The sequence below is a fragment of the Pipistrellus hanaki genome (genome assembly GCF_964339955.1).
Source record: "Pipistrellus hanaki genome assembly, chromosome: 1".
NCBI classification, from domain to species: Eukaryota; Metazoa; Chordata; class Mammalia; order Chiroptera; family Vespertilionidae; genus Pipistrellus; species Pipistrellus hanaki.
In genome coordinates, this window is record NC_140503.1 from 118,505,237 (window position 1) to 118,523,862 (window position 18,626).

General features: G+C 40.7%; 1 protein-coding gene across 1 annotated transcript in view; it reads right to left on the reverse strand.

Annotated features, from left to right (window-relative positions):
* Nucleotides 1–1,457: 1,457 nt before the first annotated feature.
* The window catches only part of CUBN (cubilin), a gene marked incomplete at its 5' end in the record, with an annotated part of 295,765 nt that continues 278,596 nt past the window's right edge, over nucleotides 1,458–18,626 (reverse strand). The window contains 7 exons of the mRNA XM_084880474.1: nucleotides 1,458–2,781; nucleotides 6,929–7,164; nucleotides 8,680–8,845; nucleotides 11,744–11,925; nucleotides 12,448–12,595; nucleotides 16,996–17,201; nucleotides 17,527–17,689. Coding sequence (XP_084736600.1) covers nucleotides 2,674–2,781; nucleotides 6,929–7,164; nucleotides 8,680–8,845; nucleotides 11,744–11,925; nucleotides 12,448–12,595; nucleotides 16,996–17,201; nucleotides 17,527–17,689 — 1,209 coding nt within the window. The 3' untranslated portion in view covers nucleotides 1,458–2,673. The remainder of the gene's footprint in view (nucleotides 2,782–6,928; nucleotides 7,165–8,679; nucleotides 8,846–11,743; nucleotides 11,926–12,447; nucleotides 12,596–16,995; nucleotides 17,202–17,526; nucleotides 17,690–18,626) is intronic.

Below are 18,626 nucleotides of genomic sequence, written 5' to 3' on the forward strand. Positions count from 1 at the left end.
CTGTGTCAAGTACTCCCCTCCATAGGGCACCAGTCTGAGGAATGCACTAACCCATCTTCCTGACTCCCTGTGGCTCCGCTCTGCTGAGCTTGAGCTCTGTGGAGGAGTCTGTGGGCTATGGCTGGGATGAGCCCATGATGCAGACTTCCTCCAAGAGCTCTTGAGGAGGACTGGGCAGTCTTAGGAGGTGTCAGAGATAGGCACAGCGAGAGACTAAATTGTGTTACTCGGGGTGAGAGCCAACCCCCCCCCCCCCAACACACACACACACACACTTGTGGGCCTGACTAGATCACTCATATAGGAGATCCAATACCCTCACTCTCCCCACTCAAGGTGGCCACACCCTGCTGAGTTTACACCCTGCGAAGGAGTCTACTGGCTGCAGCCAGTTTGGGCCTGCAATGCAGACTTCCTGGGAGATGGCTTAAGAAGTTTTAGACAGACTCGGCGTATTGGAGATGGGCATGTGGAAAGACTGAGCTGTGTGCCTGACGAGAGTCACCCCCAACATAGGAAATCCACTAGCCACATCCTCCCAACTCTCAGTGGTCCCTTCCTGCTAACTCTACCATGCAGAGGAGACTGCTGGTTGAAGCCAGCTTGTGTCCACTGTGCAGACTTTCTTAGAAAGCTCTCAGGGGAGTCCAGGTAGATTCAAGGGGTGGTGGAACAGCTCTCAGGTGGAGGCAAATCTCAGAGGGCCTTGGACCTTTTGCTGATCTGCCTTTAGGCTCAGTTATGGTAGAAGCTGTGCTTGATCTATAGATTGGCTTCTCCCACATGTACCCAGCCCCAGCAGAGGAAGCCACAAACTGTGGATCACTTTGTGGCTCCAAATGGGTAGCCCAGGCTGCAGTCTCATCCCTCCCATGAGACTCCAGAACTAACATGCCCAGTAGCAGGCTTCAGATCACACACATCAGAGCATGACCCAGTTAGCCATGAAAAAAGGATGAAATCTTACCATTGCGACAGCATGGATGGGAGGGTATTATGCTAAGTGAAGTCAGTCAGAGAAAGGCAAATACCTAATGATTTCACTTATATATAATTTTTTGCAAGGGAGCCAAGAGCATAAAATGGAGAAAGGACAATTTCTTCAAAAAATGGTGGTGGGGGAAAAATGGACAAACACATGCAAAAGAAAGAAACCAGCCCCCTTATTCCACTTGCAAAAATTAGCTCAAAATGGATCAAACATTTAAATATAAGACATGAAACTCCTAGAATAAAGCAGAAAAAAATCCTTGATATCAATCTTGGCAATGAATTCTCAGATAAGTAACCAAAAGCACAGGCAACAAAAATTAAAACAAAGGGGACTACATTAAACCAAAGAGCTTCCACACTGCAGAGGAAACCACCAATGAATTGAAAAGACAACCTATAGAAGGGGACAAAATATTCTTTTTTCCTGTTTTAAGTTTTCAATTTTTTATTTGACAATTCTTTCTTCATCTCCTAAGTATTGTAATATGCCTCTGGAAGTATGTTTCTCTAATGGAAAATGATTCTTGTAGATCTCATTACTCTAATGATATCATCTAAGCTCAAATCATTTTTTATTATTTGACAGCTGCCTATGTTAATCTTGCTTTCAGATAAAACTCCTACATCATTTCATAGGTTATTGTGAAACTTTTTCACATTCTGTAGCTTGTGGTTCATTTTTAGATACTAGTGCTAGATCTTATATCACTCCCTATCAAATTTCATCTTAATAGTTTTAGTGCATTGTTCCTTTTGATTTGATGGTACTCTTCATTGCATTCATGGTTTTTTCCAATAGCATGTTATCCATAAAGTTGATGCACCTATCCATAATACAGAGTGAAAGGAAGCAGACATTTTTAAGGTAAAAATATATTATTTATGGGACTCTCTACTCTGTGCAGAAAAAAATTTCTGTGGCATTTGAATACAAGAGTACAATAAAGTAAAACATCTCCACAGCTTCTTTCATTCTCTTGGTCCCATGTTCTTAACGGGACCTAACTTTGCATATTTAACATAAAGTCTCTTGTTTTGATAAAGGCAGCAGAAAAGTTTATAAAAGTTTTGTTCAACTACTTATAACTCCACATATTATATTTTTTAACTGGTGGTGCTTATGGACACTGAGGCAGAGAGAATTAAGTAAACAGAATTAAGAAACTGGCAGAACTAAATCAGAACGCTGCAGCTTGGCTCCAGTGTTCTTTCCCTGAAGGATTCTTACAAATATGTAAAAAATCAACTTGAAAATTATATACACCTACCTCTTAGAAAGACTAAATTTTAAAAAGTTAAAATTGAATGCAGCATATCTGTGTACAACTCAAGTTTATTACACATAATTTGACATTCACAGTAAAACATCACACCTCTGGCTTATCATTTACTTTTGAAAATTTACACACACATGCCATAATTATTTCCAACTCTTTAGGGAATTTTAGAACATTTCAGCTCAAATATTAGAATTAAGGATAATGAACACAGCCAAAATTAATAAAGAAACTATCTTCTACATTTTTAAAAATGTACAAATATTGATTCCACACATTCTTTGGTGAAAAACAAGTGCTAAAGTTCCTCTCAGTGGCATAGACAGGGTCACAGGTCAGGATGGCAGGACTCTGTCCGGGGTGATGTCGGAGGCTCCTGCCGATGAGCCGAAGCATGGCGCCCTCAGCTGTCCCAGGTTAACTGAATTGCTGACGGGCGCACTGCATACTCTGCATGAAATTTTACGAAGACCCGATGTGAGGAGGCCACAAAAGGAGCTATGTTAGTGTCCTAAAATTGAAAAAGTAACAAGTTATATTTTTCACAAATCTGAACATTTTCCAAAATATGTTAGCATAGTAAAAGATACTACAAAAAGCAGAAACAAAATTACAGTAAATCGTTATACAGTATATGTCTAGAAATAATCTTGCAAGGAATTAATATAAATACTTTATAAAAGAATATTGTTGGTGCTAGGGGTTGAAATGAAATGTGGTGTTATGAATATAGTTTCCATTACTAGGGTTGTTGGGGTAATGAAAAAGTTTAAAATTGATTGTAGTGATGATAGCTACACAAACTTTCAGTCTAATAAAACAATTGAGCCGAAACCAGTTTGGCTCAGTGGATAGAGCGTCAGTCTGCGGACTGAAAGGTCCCAGGTTCTATTCCGGTCAAGGGCATGTACATTGGTTGTGGGCATATCCCCAATAGAGGGTGTGCAAGATGCAGCTGATCAATGATTCTCTCTCATCGATGTTTCTAACTCTCTATCCCTCTCTCTAAAAAAAATCAATAAAAATATATTTCAAAAAATATTGAATTATACACTTTAAGTAGATGAATAGTATGGTATGTGAATTATATCTCACTATAATTGTCATTAAAAATTGAATTTCCATCCTAGCTGGTTTGACTCAGTAGTTAGAGCGTCAGCCCGTGGACTGAAAGGTCTCGGGTTCAATTCCAGTCAAGGGCACATATCTTGGTTGCAGGCTTGATCCCCAAGTGCAAGAGGCAACCGATTGATGTGTCTCACATCAATGTTTCTCTCTCTGTGTCTCTCCTTATCCCTTTTTTCTGACTAAAAATCAATGGTGGGAAAATATCCTTGGGTGAGGATTAACAATGCAAAAATTGAATTTCCAATTCAAGTTTTTACTAAAATTTTAATTTTTCTAATGAAAACACATACTTATATTTGCAACCAAAACAATCATATAAGTAAAGTATGAAACTCTATCACCTTAATATCTATAGTTTTCTTTGGGGATTTATTTCATTTCCTTCTCCGTGGAAATGAAATAAATGGGCTAATAAATGGATCTCAGCTTTCTCTCATTTCCTAATCATTCATTTAACAAATATTTATCAAGAGACTTCCATGTTGCAGGCATTTTTTATTTATTTTATTTTTTAGCACTGGATTTATAAAAAATAAAAATAAAAAAAAATGAGCCACGTAGACAAAAGGTCTTGTTCTCATGAGCTACATTCTAATGGGAGTAGGTGAACTGTGAGCCAATATGTCAGTAAACTGAACAGTAGGTTGACATTGTTTGCAATTTGGGATCTGGCCTTCATTCTGCTGGGTCTCACTGAATCAGTTCTCCCAAAGACTCATCTAAAGGCAGGCATTTCCAAGACAGTGAATTATTCAAGTGAGTACAGCACAGAGAATATTTTCCAAAGAGATATATCAAGGTATATTCAATATTGCATATTCCCACAAACATGCAATTTTATCTTGCCATTTTAATCTACTCCCAAATTTTTCAATTATTAGTTTACATTAACAAACTAGTGTGAACAGTTAACCAAAGTTTTAAACTCTACTTTGATTCTCCAAATTTTTCCTGTTATTCTTTCATGTTTAGATTTTGTTACTTAGGTTAACAATCGAAAGAGTGGCTTTTATCATCACTCTGCAAGTAAACCGATTTTATTGAGCTTGAAATGCTAAAGAAATCAGTTGTATCTGTAATTTTAAAAAGAAAACAATTATACTTAAATTGATGTCCTCATTGATCAAAGAAAATGTAAAACTGGTGAAATATTATAAATACCCACAGTTTTTTTTTTATGACATATCTAATTATAGACTTTGATTTAGTGTGCCATTAACTTAAATGACAGTTAATGTCTACCCTCAGTTTTCTTTTATCTGCAAAGTCTCGGTTATCCTTGTTCTTCCCACATCACTGAATTATTTCTGTGGGGAGCAAATGGGGTTGTATGTTTGAAAGTCACTGAAAACAAAACAAAAAAGCCAAGCAGATACAAAATAATGGTGTTGTTAAAAGTGACCTCTTTTTCTCCCTTTTGAAATGTTTATGAATTTCAAATAAATTCTAAGACCTAGTCAGTCTCCAAATTTGAAATGTGACACATTGACTGGCTTCTCTTTCCTGTGAATCCCCTGAGGATAACAGGGATTCAGTATCTACCGGCCAGGTGACTGAGACTGCTCCCAGGCGATTAACTCTGTATATAAGGATACAGCTACCAGAGAGTTGTTCACGGTATTGTCTATAAACCAGAGAGGATTCATCAAATAAATTAGGCTGGACCTATGCAATAGAATACCCATCCAATGATTAAGTATGATACCCCAGTGTTTTTATTGGTATGATAAGATGGAAATGATATTTTAGTAAGTGAAAAATCCATACAACAAAACAGTATAAAAATATATTGTGCATCTGCAAATATACTCAAAAGGTATTTTTGAATAATACATGGGAGAATTTCTAGGGCTTTGGAAAAACACACTTATTTAATGGTAATTCTGAAAATAAACATTTGTTAATTTTACAAATCATGTTATATTAAAAAACAACAACAACAACTATCTAGATTTCCAAGCTAGTGTGGCTCAGTGGTTGAGCATGGGGCCAGGAAACAGGAGGTCATGGTTCAATTCCTAATGCCTGGGTTGTGGGCTCAATTCCCAGTGTGGGCATGCAGAGGGCAGCTGATCAATGATTCTCTCTCATCATTGATGTTTCTATCTCTTTCTCCCTTTCCCTTCCTCTCTGAAATCAACAAAAATATATTGAAAAACACTATGTATGTTTCCAGATGACATAATTCTCTGTCAGGTTTGATTAGAAAGCTTAAGTGGCTGAAAAGTAGAACAGTGAGAAATAGTTACCCTCCCATCAGCAATCACATTTGCTTACTTGAAATCTCCATAAGTATCTACTTTCAGTAAAACCAGAAGGCAGTAAGAGCACATGCAAGCAGTGTTGAGTCAATGTCAGAAATCTACCAGTCAATCAGAACTTTGCAAAAACTATCAAACTCCTAGTCATCAGACCAATCTTTAATAGCTGCATCTTTCTTCAAAGAATCCTCACAATTTTCAACAAGAAGAATATGAAATGGAGCCAGGCATCTAAATTTTCTGAAGTCCTAATCATGCAGAAACAAGCACGGGTATTCAATCTTTAGTGGTGCATTAAAATGGAACTTTTAAAAAACAATGTGCCATGCCTCCTCCCCCAGAAATCTGATTTGGTATTGAAATATGGTAGCAACCATACTTAGGTAAAAACTGCTGTTTGAATTTTAGCCCTGCTATTCTGGCTTTGGCACTCGCTTACCTGCTTAAACATAGTCTAGTTGCCTCAGCTTCCAGATTGAGACCTGGAAGCTAAGGCAATTTTCCTGTGCCTGTGGACCAGGATCACAGGAGATCGATTCCTACTGACTCAGTAGCTTCAGGAGTAAAAACTGGAGATAACCTTTAGAGATTAACTGCTGAGCTCAGTTTCTGTATTATCTGTGCTATCAGATGATAGGGCCACATTCCAATGTCCTGCAGGATGTGGCTGGGAACGACCCTGAGGGGTGTTCCCAGCTTTTAGAATTTAGAATTCAGAACAAAGGAAATTTTTGTGGTTTGGACCTTTAAAAGGACTGCCTCCACCTGAAACAGTGCGGTCCTGTGTGTGGCCACCTGCGTGTGGTGCTCTGGCGGCGTCCTGGCCAGTTCAATAAATCCTTGCCTGTTTTTTGTTTTGTTTTGTTTTGTTTTTTGTTTTTTTTTTTATCAATCATCAGCCTCAAGTGGTCTTATTTTGAACCCAGGGTTCGACCCCACAATATTAGGCGTGTGTACTGGAAGTCTGCAGTGTAATAACTGTAATTGTAACGGCATAGGTGATTCCTATATAAAAACTGTATAACTGCATGTAGTTCTGATGCACAGTTGGATTTGGAAACTATATTGCTATTAATTTAATGTAACGACCACTAGGTGGCACTCGTTCTCCCCAAAATAGAAAAAAAATCTGAAACCATACTGAATGTGTAACAGTACTTTGTAACATGCTTTGGACTTTGCATGTGTCTGCCTTTAAAATTGTATGCTAAGTTACTTCCATTATTTAAGCATAATAAATGGGAATCTGAAAAATCTTGCTTTACTCACTGTGCCACAATATGGTCCAGAGGACGGAGAATTAGCATCTGGTCCATCATAGAGTATCAGATAGTTCTGGACACAGTCTCCAGGATCGTCAATGCTGATGAAGTAAAAGCTGACGGTGACAAGTCTTCCGGCAGGAGCAATGATGGCCCATTCGCAGTGAGTGTTGTTTGGGTAAGTGCCCGGATAGCCAGGGCTGGTGAAGGAGCCATGGTCTCCATAAAGAGTTCCACCGCAGCCTGCAAGAAATAATTGCAGGAAATTTGATTCAACAAAGAAGAAAACAGCTGGAGTCCCTTACTGACCTTGTAAGGCAATGAGATGGGGCTGCTGTTTCCTTAAGGTGCTGAGACCCTCTGCAAGAACAGGGGGGGCACAAACCCTTTTCCTGTTTCTCCTTTGAGCCAAATTCCTCCCCTTCCCTCACCACCAGGCCTCTCCCCCCCCCCCCCCCCCCCACGCCTCCTCCACCCCTTTCTGCACCACATATTCCTTTCCCTCTATCATGACTTAGGGGCAGCTTCCTCTAGGTCAGCTCTTTGAAAACGGTGGGCTGCAAACACAATGGGAAAACTGAGAACTATTATAGATTAGGAACAGTAGGAGAGCATAATAGAAGCTGTTGTGTACTTTTTATGGTAGAGTTCTCCATAAGCAGTAAGTCCTTATAATGATGTGGATGAAATAAAAGTGAAAATTCAGCGCTGAACAGAAAATGTTACTGGATGTTTGGGCAGCAATTATTATAAAAGTGGCTTTATTGGGCTTATTACTGCCAGTTCCGAGATTGACATACTTAAAGCCAAAAAAGTAAGTGTTGGTGTTAATTTGTTTATTTGTATGCTATCATTATGCAGACCAGATAGCCTTAGGTATCCCGATATGGTGTTACGCAGGAAGAAGACACGTGGTATGACTAAACACACAAACTGGCTGGGTTCTGACCACTGGCATCTGGTCTTACCTCCGCCACAATCTAGTTGTGCATTTTGGGCAACTCATTGGTTTGGTGTTGTATGTCCTCATCTGTGAAATTAGGCCACTGAAGCTCATCTTTAAGTATCTTTAGGCACCAAGATTCCATTACCTATGATTGTCTCGATAGAACCCTTTTCTTGTTCCTCGATGTATTTAAAATGTCATTTTTATCATCCTTATTTTGAAAGTTTTTAGGTATTTTGAGGATACTTCACAAAGTATTCTTTCTCTCTTGAGTTTAAAGATACTGACATGACTTAAATTTCCTTCATTATTTTGTTAAACAAGCAATCAAAGATTCAGAAAGATACTTATTGTCTTAAAAAAGCAATTAACCCTCCAGGACTGCCCAGAAATTACAGGGGCTGCCCGGAGCACGGCTGCTTATGTACGCACAAAGATGGAGTCATAATGTGCCTTTTTTTTAATTTTTAACTTTTATTTTTAATTCTCAGAGAACTACCTTGATGATTAACTCAAAAGTAAAAATATGACAAAATCAGAATTTATAAAGGAATTTTTAAAATCTTTATATTTTCTGGGCTTTATATATAAATGTATAAGTCTTTAACATATAATAATCTACAGAAATGAGTAAAAGTCGAATTAAAAAGAATCTCTGTACGTTCATTGTTAAAAAGCTCTACTTTTATCAGAAAATACCCAAGTGTACAGATGGCTAGAAAGATAAGGTCACTTTTAGTGCCCTTTTCTATTAGGCACGTTATGTTTTTCTCACCTACATTGCTTTACCACACAAAGTGCAAAGGTCTTACCAGAGGGGGATGAGGTCCAGATAATTTCATATCCACGACTGGAAGTTGCACTATCACTCTTAAATCGCAGGTACAGTTCATTAGTTGGAGAGAAGATAGGATTTGGCAACAGAGTTCCACAATATGTGCCAAGTAATGGCGAACTGCTATCACTTCCATTTCTTACCTTTAAAAATGAGTCATGAATTATTATCATGGCTACACATTAGCATATAATCTATAATAATAAAATGCTAATTAGTCCAGACAGCTAGGGGTCATCCAGGCATCCTTCTGGGATGAAGCTGTGGCAGTGGCAGTGGGGATCAAGACAGAGGAAGGTAGATACAATCAGGCAGTCATGCAGAGTGGTTAGGGGCAATGAGGCAGGCAGGTGAGCAGTTAGGGGTGACCAGGCAGGCAAGTGGTCAGGGGTGATCAAGCAGGCAGGCAGAGTGGTTATGGGTAATTAGGCAGGCAGGCAAAGTAGTTAAGGGTGATCAGACAGGCAGGCAAGCATCTAAGGGCAATGAGGCAGGCATGCTGAGTGGTTAGGGGTGATCAAGCAGGCAGGCAAGTGGTTAAGTGATCAGGCAGCAGGCAGAGGGGTTAAGGGCAATCGGGCAGACAGGCAGAGGCAGTTAGGGGTGATCAGGCAAGCAGGTGAGTGGTTAAGGGCAGTCAAGCAGGCAGACAGGCGAGTGGTTAGGAGCCAGCAATCCTGGATTGTGAGAGGGATGTCTGAATGCCAGTTTAGGCCAGATCCCAAACCAGCAGTCATAGATACCCTGAGGGGTACCAGATTACAAGATGATGCATGCCAGCCAAGGGACCCCCACTCTGTGCATGAATTTTGTGCACTGTGCCTCTGGTAATGTATATAATGTTCAAACAAAAGGAATTTCTATATAGAAAAAGGAGACAAGTCAATTGACAACATTTCTTACTGTTAAGATATATTTTAAAGTCACATTTTGCAGCTGACTAGGTTTTATTTTTTAAATTCACTGCATGGAGTAGACACATAGAAAACCAGGAAGCAAGTCAACATGTGTATAACCACATAAACACTGTGAACTTAGCCTCATTCTGTCCTCAGGCCTGGCTCCTCCTGCACATTTGAGGAGAACCCCAGGAAAAGCAGAGGTGATGGTTTTATTAAGATAGGTACTCAGAATCTTGCAAGTTCCTCCTTTATAATTTTGTAATTTAACATTTGGTCCACTGCTGATTGTCCTAAGTCATAGAGTGTCTTCTGAGGCCCAGTGGCTCATCTTGCTGGGTTGTGTTGACCTGCAGAGGTTCCTTTTAGGTCTATGTAGTAGCCATTTGAGGGAATAATGCCTCTCTGGTGCTTTTTGGAATGCCTTGCCATGGACAGAGTAGCCACTTATCTACCAGGAGACACAGACAGGTGCCAACCCAAGGATGCTGGAGGATCAGAACAGCCATAATACTCATGAGCCTTTTTCTTGTTGATTATCTTTAAGAAAGCTGATGCTCTGAGAGATGGGTGAGGTATTGATTCCTGCAAAACCTGCCAATGACTTATTGTATACATTTTTCTCTTCACAGGAACCATGAGAGTGGTAGACATCTCGGGACATTAGAGGACCCTGAGAAGAGAGGGTCTGAAAGTTCTGAAGACAAATGCAAATTCCAAATGTGATCTAGGGCTTGGCCTTTGAGTTGATTGATACAGTTGGGATCCTCAGAAATTTCTGTTCCCGCCATAGCTAACAGATGGAATGCTGAAGTTTGCTGGGGTGGCTGCTGTATGAACCATGCCACGATCTTTCCACTGACAGCCAGAGGCAGCTGCACTTCACGGGCCTAAGGAGCAGTTTCCTGTTTTTGCTCATTGGACAAGAAGTTTCAGGCCCATTTCTATGGGATAAGGAAGGACAGCTGGGAGGAGAAGTCCTCATCCGTCAGTACTCTAGAGCTGGCCTTCACTCCCAGTGGACAAAGGCAAAGGACAAACATTAACTCCAGCCAGTGATGGTCAAATCAGGCTTGAGGTGAGCAGGACGTCGCTTCAGCAGGATTCCAAGATGACCTGATAATTTTGTCCCTTCCCGGTATCCCACTCCTGCCTTCCTTTCTGCTTTACACTTCATACAAATGTTTAGATTCCGTGGTGGGTGAGGTACATAGGTCTGAGTTTAACACCCTGATTGACACAAACAGTACTGTATTTCTCTCCTCGACTCCTCCCTGCTACATCCCTCTCTCCAGGTTCCTTCCAGGGCAAGTATTCCCCGAGGAAAAGGAAGAAGCTTCCTCTCACTACTTGTCACATTGTAGGTAAAGAATATTCATCAGCAAAGGACTCGGATGAATTCTGTAGGGGAGAGTTTTCCATAACAGGTATAAAGGAATGAACAAGTCTTATGGAAACCTTACTGCAGACTCAAAGAGAGCAGGAAATTCAGCATCCTCTGTGTAGACCACTTTGTTTCCTCAGAATGAATTCATTTCCCCAGAGCTTACAAAGGACACCAGGGGACCTCTGGGACTTCCATGGCAGAAGAGAGGCACTCGGCTCCATACACAGCCTGCATCAGTTATGGTCTCATTCAGAACATCTTCCCATGAATAACAATGCCACAGCCCTCACTTCCACAACGTGGGTGATGTGGGGCAGAAAGGACGCAGAGGGCTCTCTGCTGGTGCTCCGGAAATCATGGGAATCAGAGAGGGGCAAGAGCTGGAGGAGATACCTCTGCTGGCTCCAGGCCCAGGAGGCCGCTCTCTTGTGTTTGGGGAGGAGCAGGGGTGAGCGGAGGATGAGAAGCTTCAAGAAGCTTTCTCTGTCCCTGATGTGACTGTTAGTCCTTTCCCCATTGTGTGGGGGTTGGCTATTTCCTGCCTGTCCTTCCCACTGGACCAGGCACCTCTTGGGAGCCCTCTTGGGTTTCTGGTGCCTGGCCATAGAAGACTTACGGACTGAAATAATAATGAATAGATTAATGAAAGGAGTAAGGGATATATTTTTAGCAGCAGCAGAGAAAAAGGTGAAAAACTTGAAGTGAGCCATCATCTTTTAAATAATTGATTTGCATGAGATGCAAATGTATGTTACCTCCAAGAAGTCATGTCTGCATTCACTTGAGTCCTCGATGCCAAAGGAGTGGAAGAAGAGGGAAATAGTGTGGTTCTGTGGGGCTGTGAGAGTAACAGTGCAATCCATGTCATTGTCATAATTATGGGGCCATCCGGGGCTCTTCAGATTGCCAAATGCCTTTTTATAGTTTCTGTTACAACCTTAGATTTTAAAAAAAAAATCACAATTTATGTATATATCCCAATAGTTAGTGTTCTTTCAACCTGATAGGAATAATTCAAGAAATGATTAAACTGAAACACTTCAGAAAAAAGTTAACCCAGCATCTGCGTCTACCTTTGAGGTCACTGGGATCCCTGAGGGGAGGCCACAGGGAGCAAACACTACGCAGGGTCTTGGCGACAGGAAACACCCCCAGGTGAAATGTGAAATAGGAGCACTCACCTTTAAAAGTGCGTATTCTAGAATTCTCTGTGCTTTTTCTGATCACACTTGTGAACAGACATTTAGACTCTTTCAGGACTAAAGTCTCTACCTCCAAGACTTCTTTGGAAACCATCTTTAGTATCGTGCTAAATTGGGCCTGGTTTTTAGTGAAGAGTCTCACCTCAAATGGGTGTGGCTCAAGTTAACAAGCCTTAATTTACCCACAGGAGTCCATTCCAGCAATAACTGTACTGATGGAAGATGTTCGGTATAAAAGATAAAGTTCCAGGGCTCACCTGCAATCTGATAGGTAAAACTCACTCTAGAGTTGTCATTAAAACCTTCGGACTTGAAAGTGACAATGGCAGTGCTCAAAGAAGAATAAAACGTCGGTACAGCTGAAGCATTTCTGCCACAGAAGTGAGTTCTTGCATTTCCACTACTCTGAAAAGAAATGGAAGCCAAATCACATTATGTTTTGCTTCAAAAGAAAATAGGCCATAGCAGAAATGAAATGCATATGAAAGTGTGCTTCAAAATTCAGCCATAGAAACTAGTTATATTGTTTGAGCATTTGGCAATCCACAACTGTCTCACATTCTCCAAGGAAGAGGAAGTAGGGGAGGTCAAGTTTATGTTGAAATAACCAGACAGATAACTTACCTCCTGAAAATGAGACCATCTCCTCTTTTCATAACCAAGGCTTGTGCCCTTGCTCTAAGCACAGTGCCGTCCAAGCTAACTACAATTCGTCTACGTGTATCTAAGTCAGGACATCTGCTGCCTCTCACATAGATATGCCTCTAATACCTGTAGTTCTTGGGCACATACTGAAAGGCTCACTCCCCACTCCTGCTGCAAACTCCTGTTACTGATCTGTGCTTCCACTCCATAATGTCTCCTGATGTTGGTCCTTTCCTAACCTCCCCTGTTGTATCCTTGGACTTCAACCGCATTGTTAACTATTCCTGCACACATCCTTAGCCTCAAGTGATACCTGGGTCTCCAACCGTCTTCTGGTAGAGGCTATTCTTTCCCACACTCCACCCTTTATTGAGAAAGAATGAGGGATGGGCAGATGGGCAGGGACCCCCCCCCCCCTTCCCCAGCTGCTCACTGCAGCCTGTGTCCTTGCATCCAAGCTAGTTCTCCTTTGAGAGTCTCCACATCTGGCCAAAGACACTCTGAACTTCTCATCATTCTCACTTTTCTTCCTGGTTATTTCCCTTCCTTAATTAAAGACTGGTGGTATTTTAGCTCAGAGTCATTTTATGAACCCTTGGAGGTTTGTTTCAGTGTCCTTACAGGGAACCCATTAAACATCCTAATTTGCATTCCTTAATACCACTGACTTTCATCTCTACTCTCTGTGGTTTCCAACCCCAAAGCCAGTTATCCAGCCAGATCCTTTTATTATCTTTTTATAATGCCTCCACCACATGATTCTTTCATGATCTTTCAACTATATCTTCTCTTTCTACTTTTGGACACCCTGAAAGTTTCCGTTTCTCTTAGTTATCAGTTGATTTCTTAACTTTTCTCTCTCTCTACTTATGCTGAAACCGCTTGTTATTTCCTTTATTCATCCAGCTGAAGGACATTATTTATTCATGACAAATACTGGTTCTTATTTGAGGCCAATCTAGCTGCCATTATAATACAGAGCTGTCTGGTGCCCTGTGAGTAGCATGTCTGCACTCAGTGGGAAATTTGGATTCATGAAGCAATGGGAAATAGAGCTTTAACTAATGGGTTTTGTTTGGCTCTAAGTCTTTCAAGGAAGAGTACCACTGGAATATACAAATAATATTCTGATGACCAATGGAATGATAATAACCTAGCATCTTGACCACCACGGGATAATAAGATATACCTTGGTGGCCGAAACTGGTTTGGCTCAGTGGATAGAGTGTCGGCTTGCGGACTGCAGGGTCCAAGGTTCGATTCCAGTCAGGGGCATGTATGCTGGTTGCGGGCACATCCTCAGTGGGGGGTGTGTAGGAGGCAGCTGATCGATGATTCTCTCTCATCAATGTTTCTAACTACTCTCTATCCCTCTCTCTTCCTCTCTCTGTAAAAATTCAATAAAATATATTTTTTTAAAAAAAGATATACTTTGGTGTCTGCACTTTGTAATAATTCAGCAAATCTGGTGTCTGCTTCTCAAACCTTTCTCCAATTGCAGTCAGCCGCCACCAAGATACATGTGCAATGCAGGGGACCCAGATATAGAATGAGGAGGACTTGAAAACTCAGAAGTGATAGACTGAATCCTCTTCTATTGCCAGCCAGCACATGGGGGTTTGAACATGACCCTCCTAAAATTAACGTGGGTAGATGAACTAATCTCCTCAAACTGCAGGCATTCCCAAATGTTTCTATAGGCATCTGTCCTCAGTTCCTAACTGCTCACTTTACACGTGTTCCCTGGAAAATATCATTACTCTCATTGTTTTAACTACTGGCTCATGATGATGACAACCAAATCTTCAAGATATACCTTGGTGGCCGAAACCGGTTTGGCTCAGTGGATAGAGTGTCGGCTTGTGGACTGAAGGGTCCCGTGTTTGATTCCAGTCAAGGGCATGAACCTTGGTTGCAGGCACATCCCCAGTAGGAGGTGTGCAGGAGGCAGCTGATCAATGTTTCTCTCTTATCGATGTTTCTACCTCTCTCTGTAAAAAATCAATAAAATATATTTTTAAAAATTCACAGTAATAGAAAAATTAAGATACCTGGGAATAAACTGAACTAAGCAGGTAAAAGACTTGTACTGGGAAAACTACAAGAAATTGGAAAAAGATAGAAGAAGACATAAACAAATGTAAGAACATACCATGTTCATGGATTAGTTGATTCAACATCATTAAAATGTCCATACTACCCAAAGCAATCTACAGATTCCATGAAATCCCCATTAAAACACCAATCGCATACTTCAAAAATCTAGAACAAATTCTCCAAAAATTCATATGGAATGATAATTTTAAAAAGACCTCAAATAGCCACAGCAATCCTGAAGAAAAAAAAAAGTTGGAGGGATCACAATACCAGATATCAAGCTATATTACAAAGCCATGGTTCTCAAAACTGCCTGGTACTGGCACATGAACAGGCATATAGACAAATGGAACAGGACAGAGAACCCAGAAATTGACCCAAGCCATTACGCTCAATTAATATTTGACAAAGGAGGCAAGAACATGGAGTCAAGACAGTCTCTTCAATAAGTGGTGCTGGGAAATTTGGTCAAGTACATGCAAAAAAATGAAACTTGATCACCCACTTAAACCATATACAAAAACAAACTCAAAATGGCTAAAGGACTTAAATGTAGGATGGGAAACCATAAAAATCCTACAAAACTCAGTAGGCAATAAAATAGCAGATATATATCATAGCAATATCTTTACCAACACAGCTCCTAGGACAGTGGAGACTAAGGATAAAATAAACAAATAGGACTATATAAAAATAAAAATGCTTCTGCACAGCAAAATAAACCATCAACAAAACAGTAAGAAAGCTCACTGTGTGGGAAAACATATTTGCCAATAATATTTCCCATAAAGGTTTAATCTCAAAAATTTACAGAGAACTCATACAATGTAACAAGAGGAAGATAAATGATCCAATCAAAAAATGGGCAAAGGATCTAAATAGATACTTTTTGAAAGAGGACATACAGAAGGCCAAGAGACATATGAAGACATGCTTAAAGTCAGTAATCATCCGAGAATGCAAATCAAAGCAACAATGAGGTACCATCTCACACCTATCAGAATGGCTATCATCAACAAATTAACAAATGACAAGTCTTGGTGAGGATTAGGAGAAAAAAGAACCCCCTTCCCTGCTGGTGGGAATGCAGACTGGTGCAGCCAATGTTGAAGACAGTATGGAGTTCTCTCAAAAAGTTAAAAGTGGAACTCCCATTTGACTCAGTAATCCCACTTCTAGGACTATATCTCAAGGAAACAAAAACACCAATCAGAAAGGATATATACACCCCTATGTTCATAGTAGTGCAATTTACAATAGCTAAGATTTGGAAACAACCTAAGTGTCCATCAGCAGATGAGTGGATTAAAAAACTGTGGTACATCGACACAATGGATTAATATGCCACTATACAAAAAAAAAAAAGCAACTTTTTACCATTTGCAAAAGTGTGGATGGAACTGGAGAGCATTATGCTAAGAGAAATAAGCCAGTAGGAGAAAGATAAATATCACAGGATCTCACTCATATGTGAGCTATAATGATCAACATAATTTGATGAACAAGAATAGATCCATAGACAAATAGCAGGAGATACCGTGGAGGAGTATGTGTTGGGGGTGGGGGAGTAGAGAGCAACCAAAGGACTTGTATGCATGCATATTAGCATAATCAATGGACACAGACACTGGGGCAATGGGGGCTTGCCTGAGGTGGGAATGGCTGGGGGCGAGAAGGGAGGGTCAACCGGGGAAAAAGAAGGAGACATGAAAAACTTTAGACAATAAGTAAAAACAAAAAAACAAAAACAAAAAACCCATAAACATAAAAAGATTTCACAGTAATAGGTGCTATGTGGGGAATCATTCTCTGAGAGGCCCAGGGTTATGCCCTGTATCACGACATCCAGATGTTTTTTATGCTCATGAAAGTTCGAGAACTCCTGACCTAAGAAACAAGTTCACAATTCTGAACACCTAAATAGAGGGTTTAAGTACAGCTGAAAAACACATTAAGCTAGGAGAAATGTTGACAATTTATTTCATTATTCATGCTTCAAGTGTTTTGCAAGTACTGGTAAAAATCTCACTAGATGTGAACGCCATTCACACTATAACGATTACCTCCGGTGAGTCCTGAAACGCCAGGTAATTCTGGTGGCAGTCCTGAGACTGCAGCTGCAACGCCCACACGGTTATCTCGACCTGCTGATGTGGAGGAGCTTCGAAGACCCACGTACAGGTGGAAAGTGGGACATCTGGGTTTGATGCAGTGGGTGACGAGATATTTCGTGGGGTCCAAGTTGCATTATATGTTCCACCACAAGTCCCTGAGATGGGAAAAAAGAACAACTTTCCAGACAAATTTTACTCATGTCTCATCACACATGGAATATTTAAAATTCTGCCTTCTCTACCTCTCCAGCCCAAAGGAATTATATTTACATCAATCACTCCATGAAGGATTTAGAATATATATATTCTTTGCTAAGAATTTACACCCTGAACTAAACATAGAGGAAGTAACATGGTGTTTAGTAATTGACATTGAACTTAGATGAGAATTAACAATGATTTTATATATAAGTGTGACATTAGTTTTAGCGTGTAAGTACACGTGTTTCATAATATATAAAAATGTCTCCATTTACTCACTGTTGATGAAGGTATATGTGGCGTTAAATCCTTCCCTTTCTAAAGTTATGTCACTGACAAATTGAACAGTCAGGAAGTTCCCGGAAGAGACGAAGGGAGCGGGTACAGTGGAGCCACAGAATGTTCCAGCCAACTTGGCATTTTCATTCTCTCCGTCATATAACTGAAAAGAAAGCAGTTCATTAGCTCTCCATCATTCACCAAGAAGTTGAAAATTTTATACTAAAATGGATGTGAAGTCCCAATAAGTCATGATTAAGAACTGATGTTCTTACCTCTGGTTTTAATTTAGGAACAAAATAGTTATTAAATTGAATATAATACAAAAGAAGTTTCAGTAAAAACCTGGTACAATATCTAAAAAGTTTTTTGTGACTGTGAAATTATTGTATTGTCTTTACAGTCAGCAAACCCATCGCTACCCTCACATCCACTCACTACCATGGGGGTCCCACCCTCGCCTGGGTCCTCGGCGTGCCAGCCAGAGGACACAGTGAAAATGTAAGTCAGGCCAGATCACCATTTTGTTAAGAGCCCTCCCCAAGGCCGGCTTCCCACCCACTCAACAGGAAGGCCATGTCATGGGAGTGGCCTCGAAGGCCCAATAGAATCTGCTCTCCACTCCCGCCCTGACCTTTTCACTCTCTATCCTACCATCCCACTTCCTTCCCTCTGCTCCCTGAGCAAAGAGGCACGCAGCTGCTTCCTGGCTGCCACATGCCCTGTTCCCTCTGCCTGACCCCTCCTTTAAAATGACATCCTTCCCATCATTCTCTCCCTTCTTTCTGGCGTTCTTTTTTCTTTAGCGCATTCATTTCCTCTATACAGGGTACGTGTTACTTGTGTTACCATCTTCCGTTCTGAAGGAAGTGCAAGTTCCATGAAGCACAGGTTGCTGTATGTTCTGTGCACTGCAAGTCCCGTTGTTAGAAGAGTGTCTGGCTGGCACAGGAGGGGAACTCAATAAAAAACTAATAAATAAGTGCTCTGACTCCTCTCTCCCAATACCCACCCCTGCAGCCCTGTTTCTCTCCCTGACTTCTTTATATCAATGAACGGCTCTAGGCTACAACTTGAGTCATCCTTGGTTCCCGTCTCTC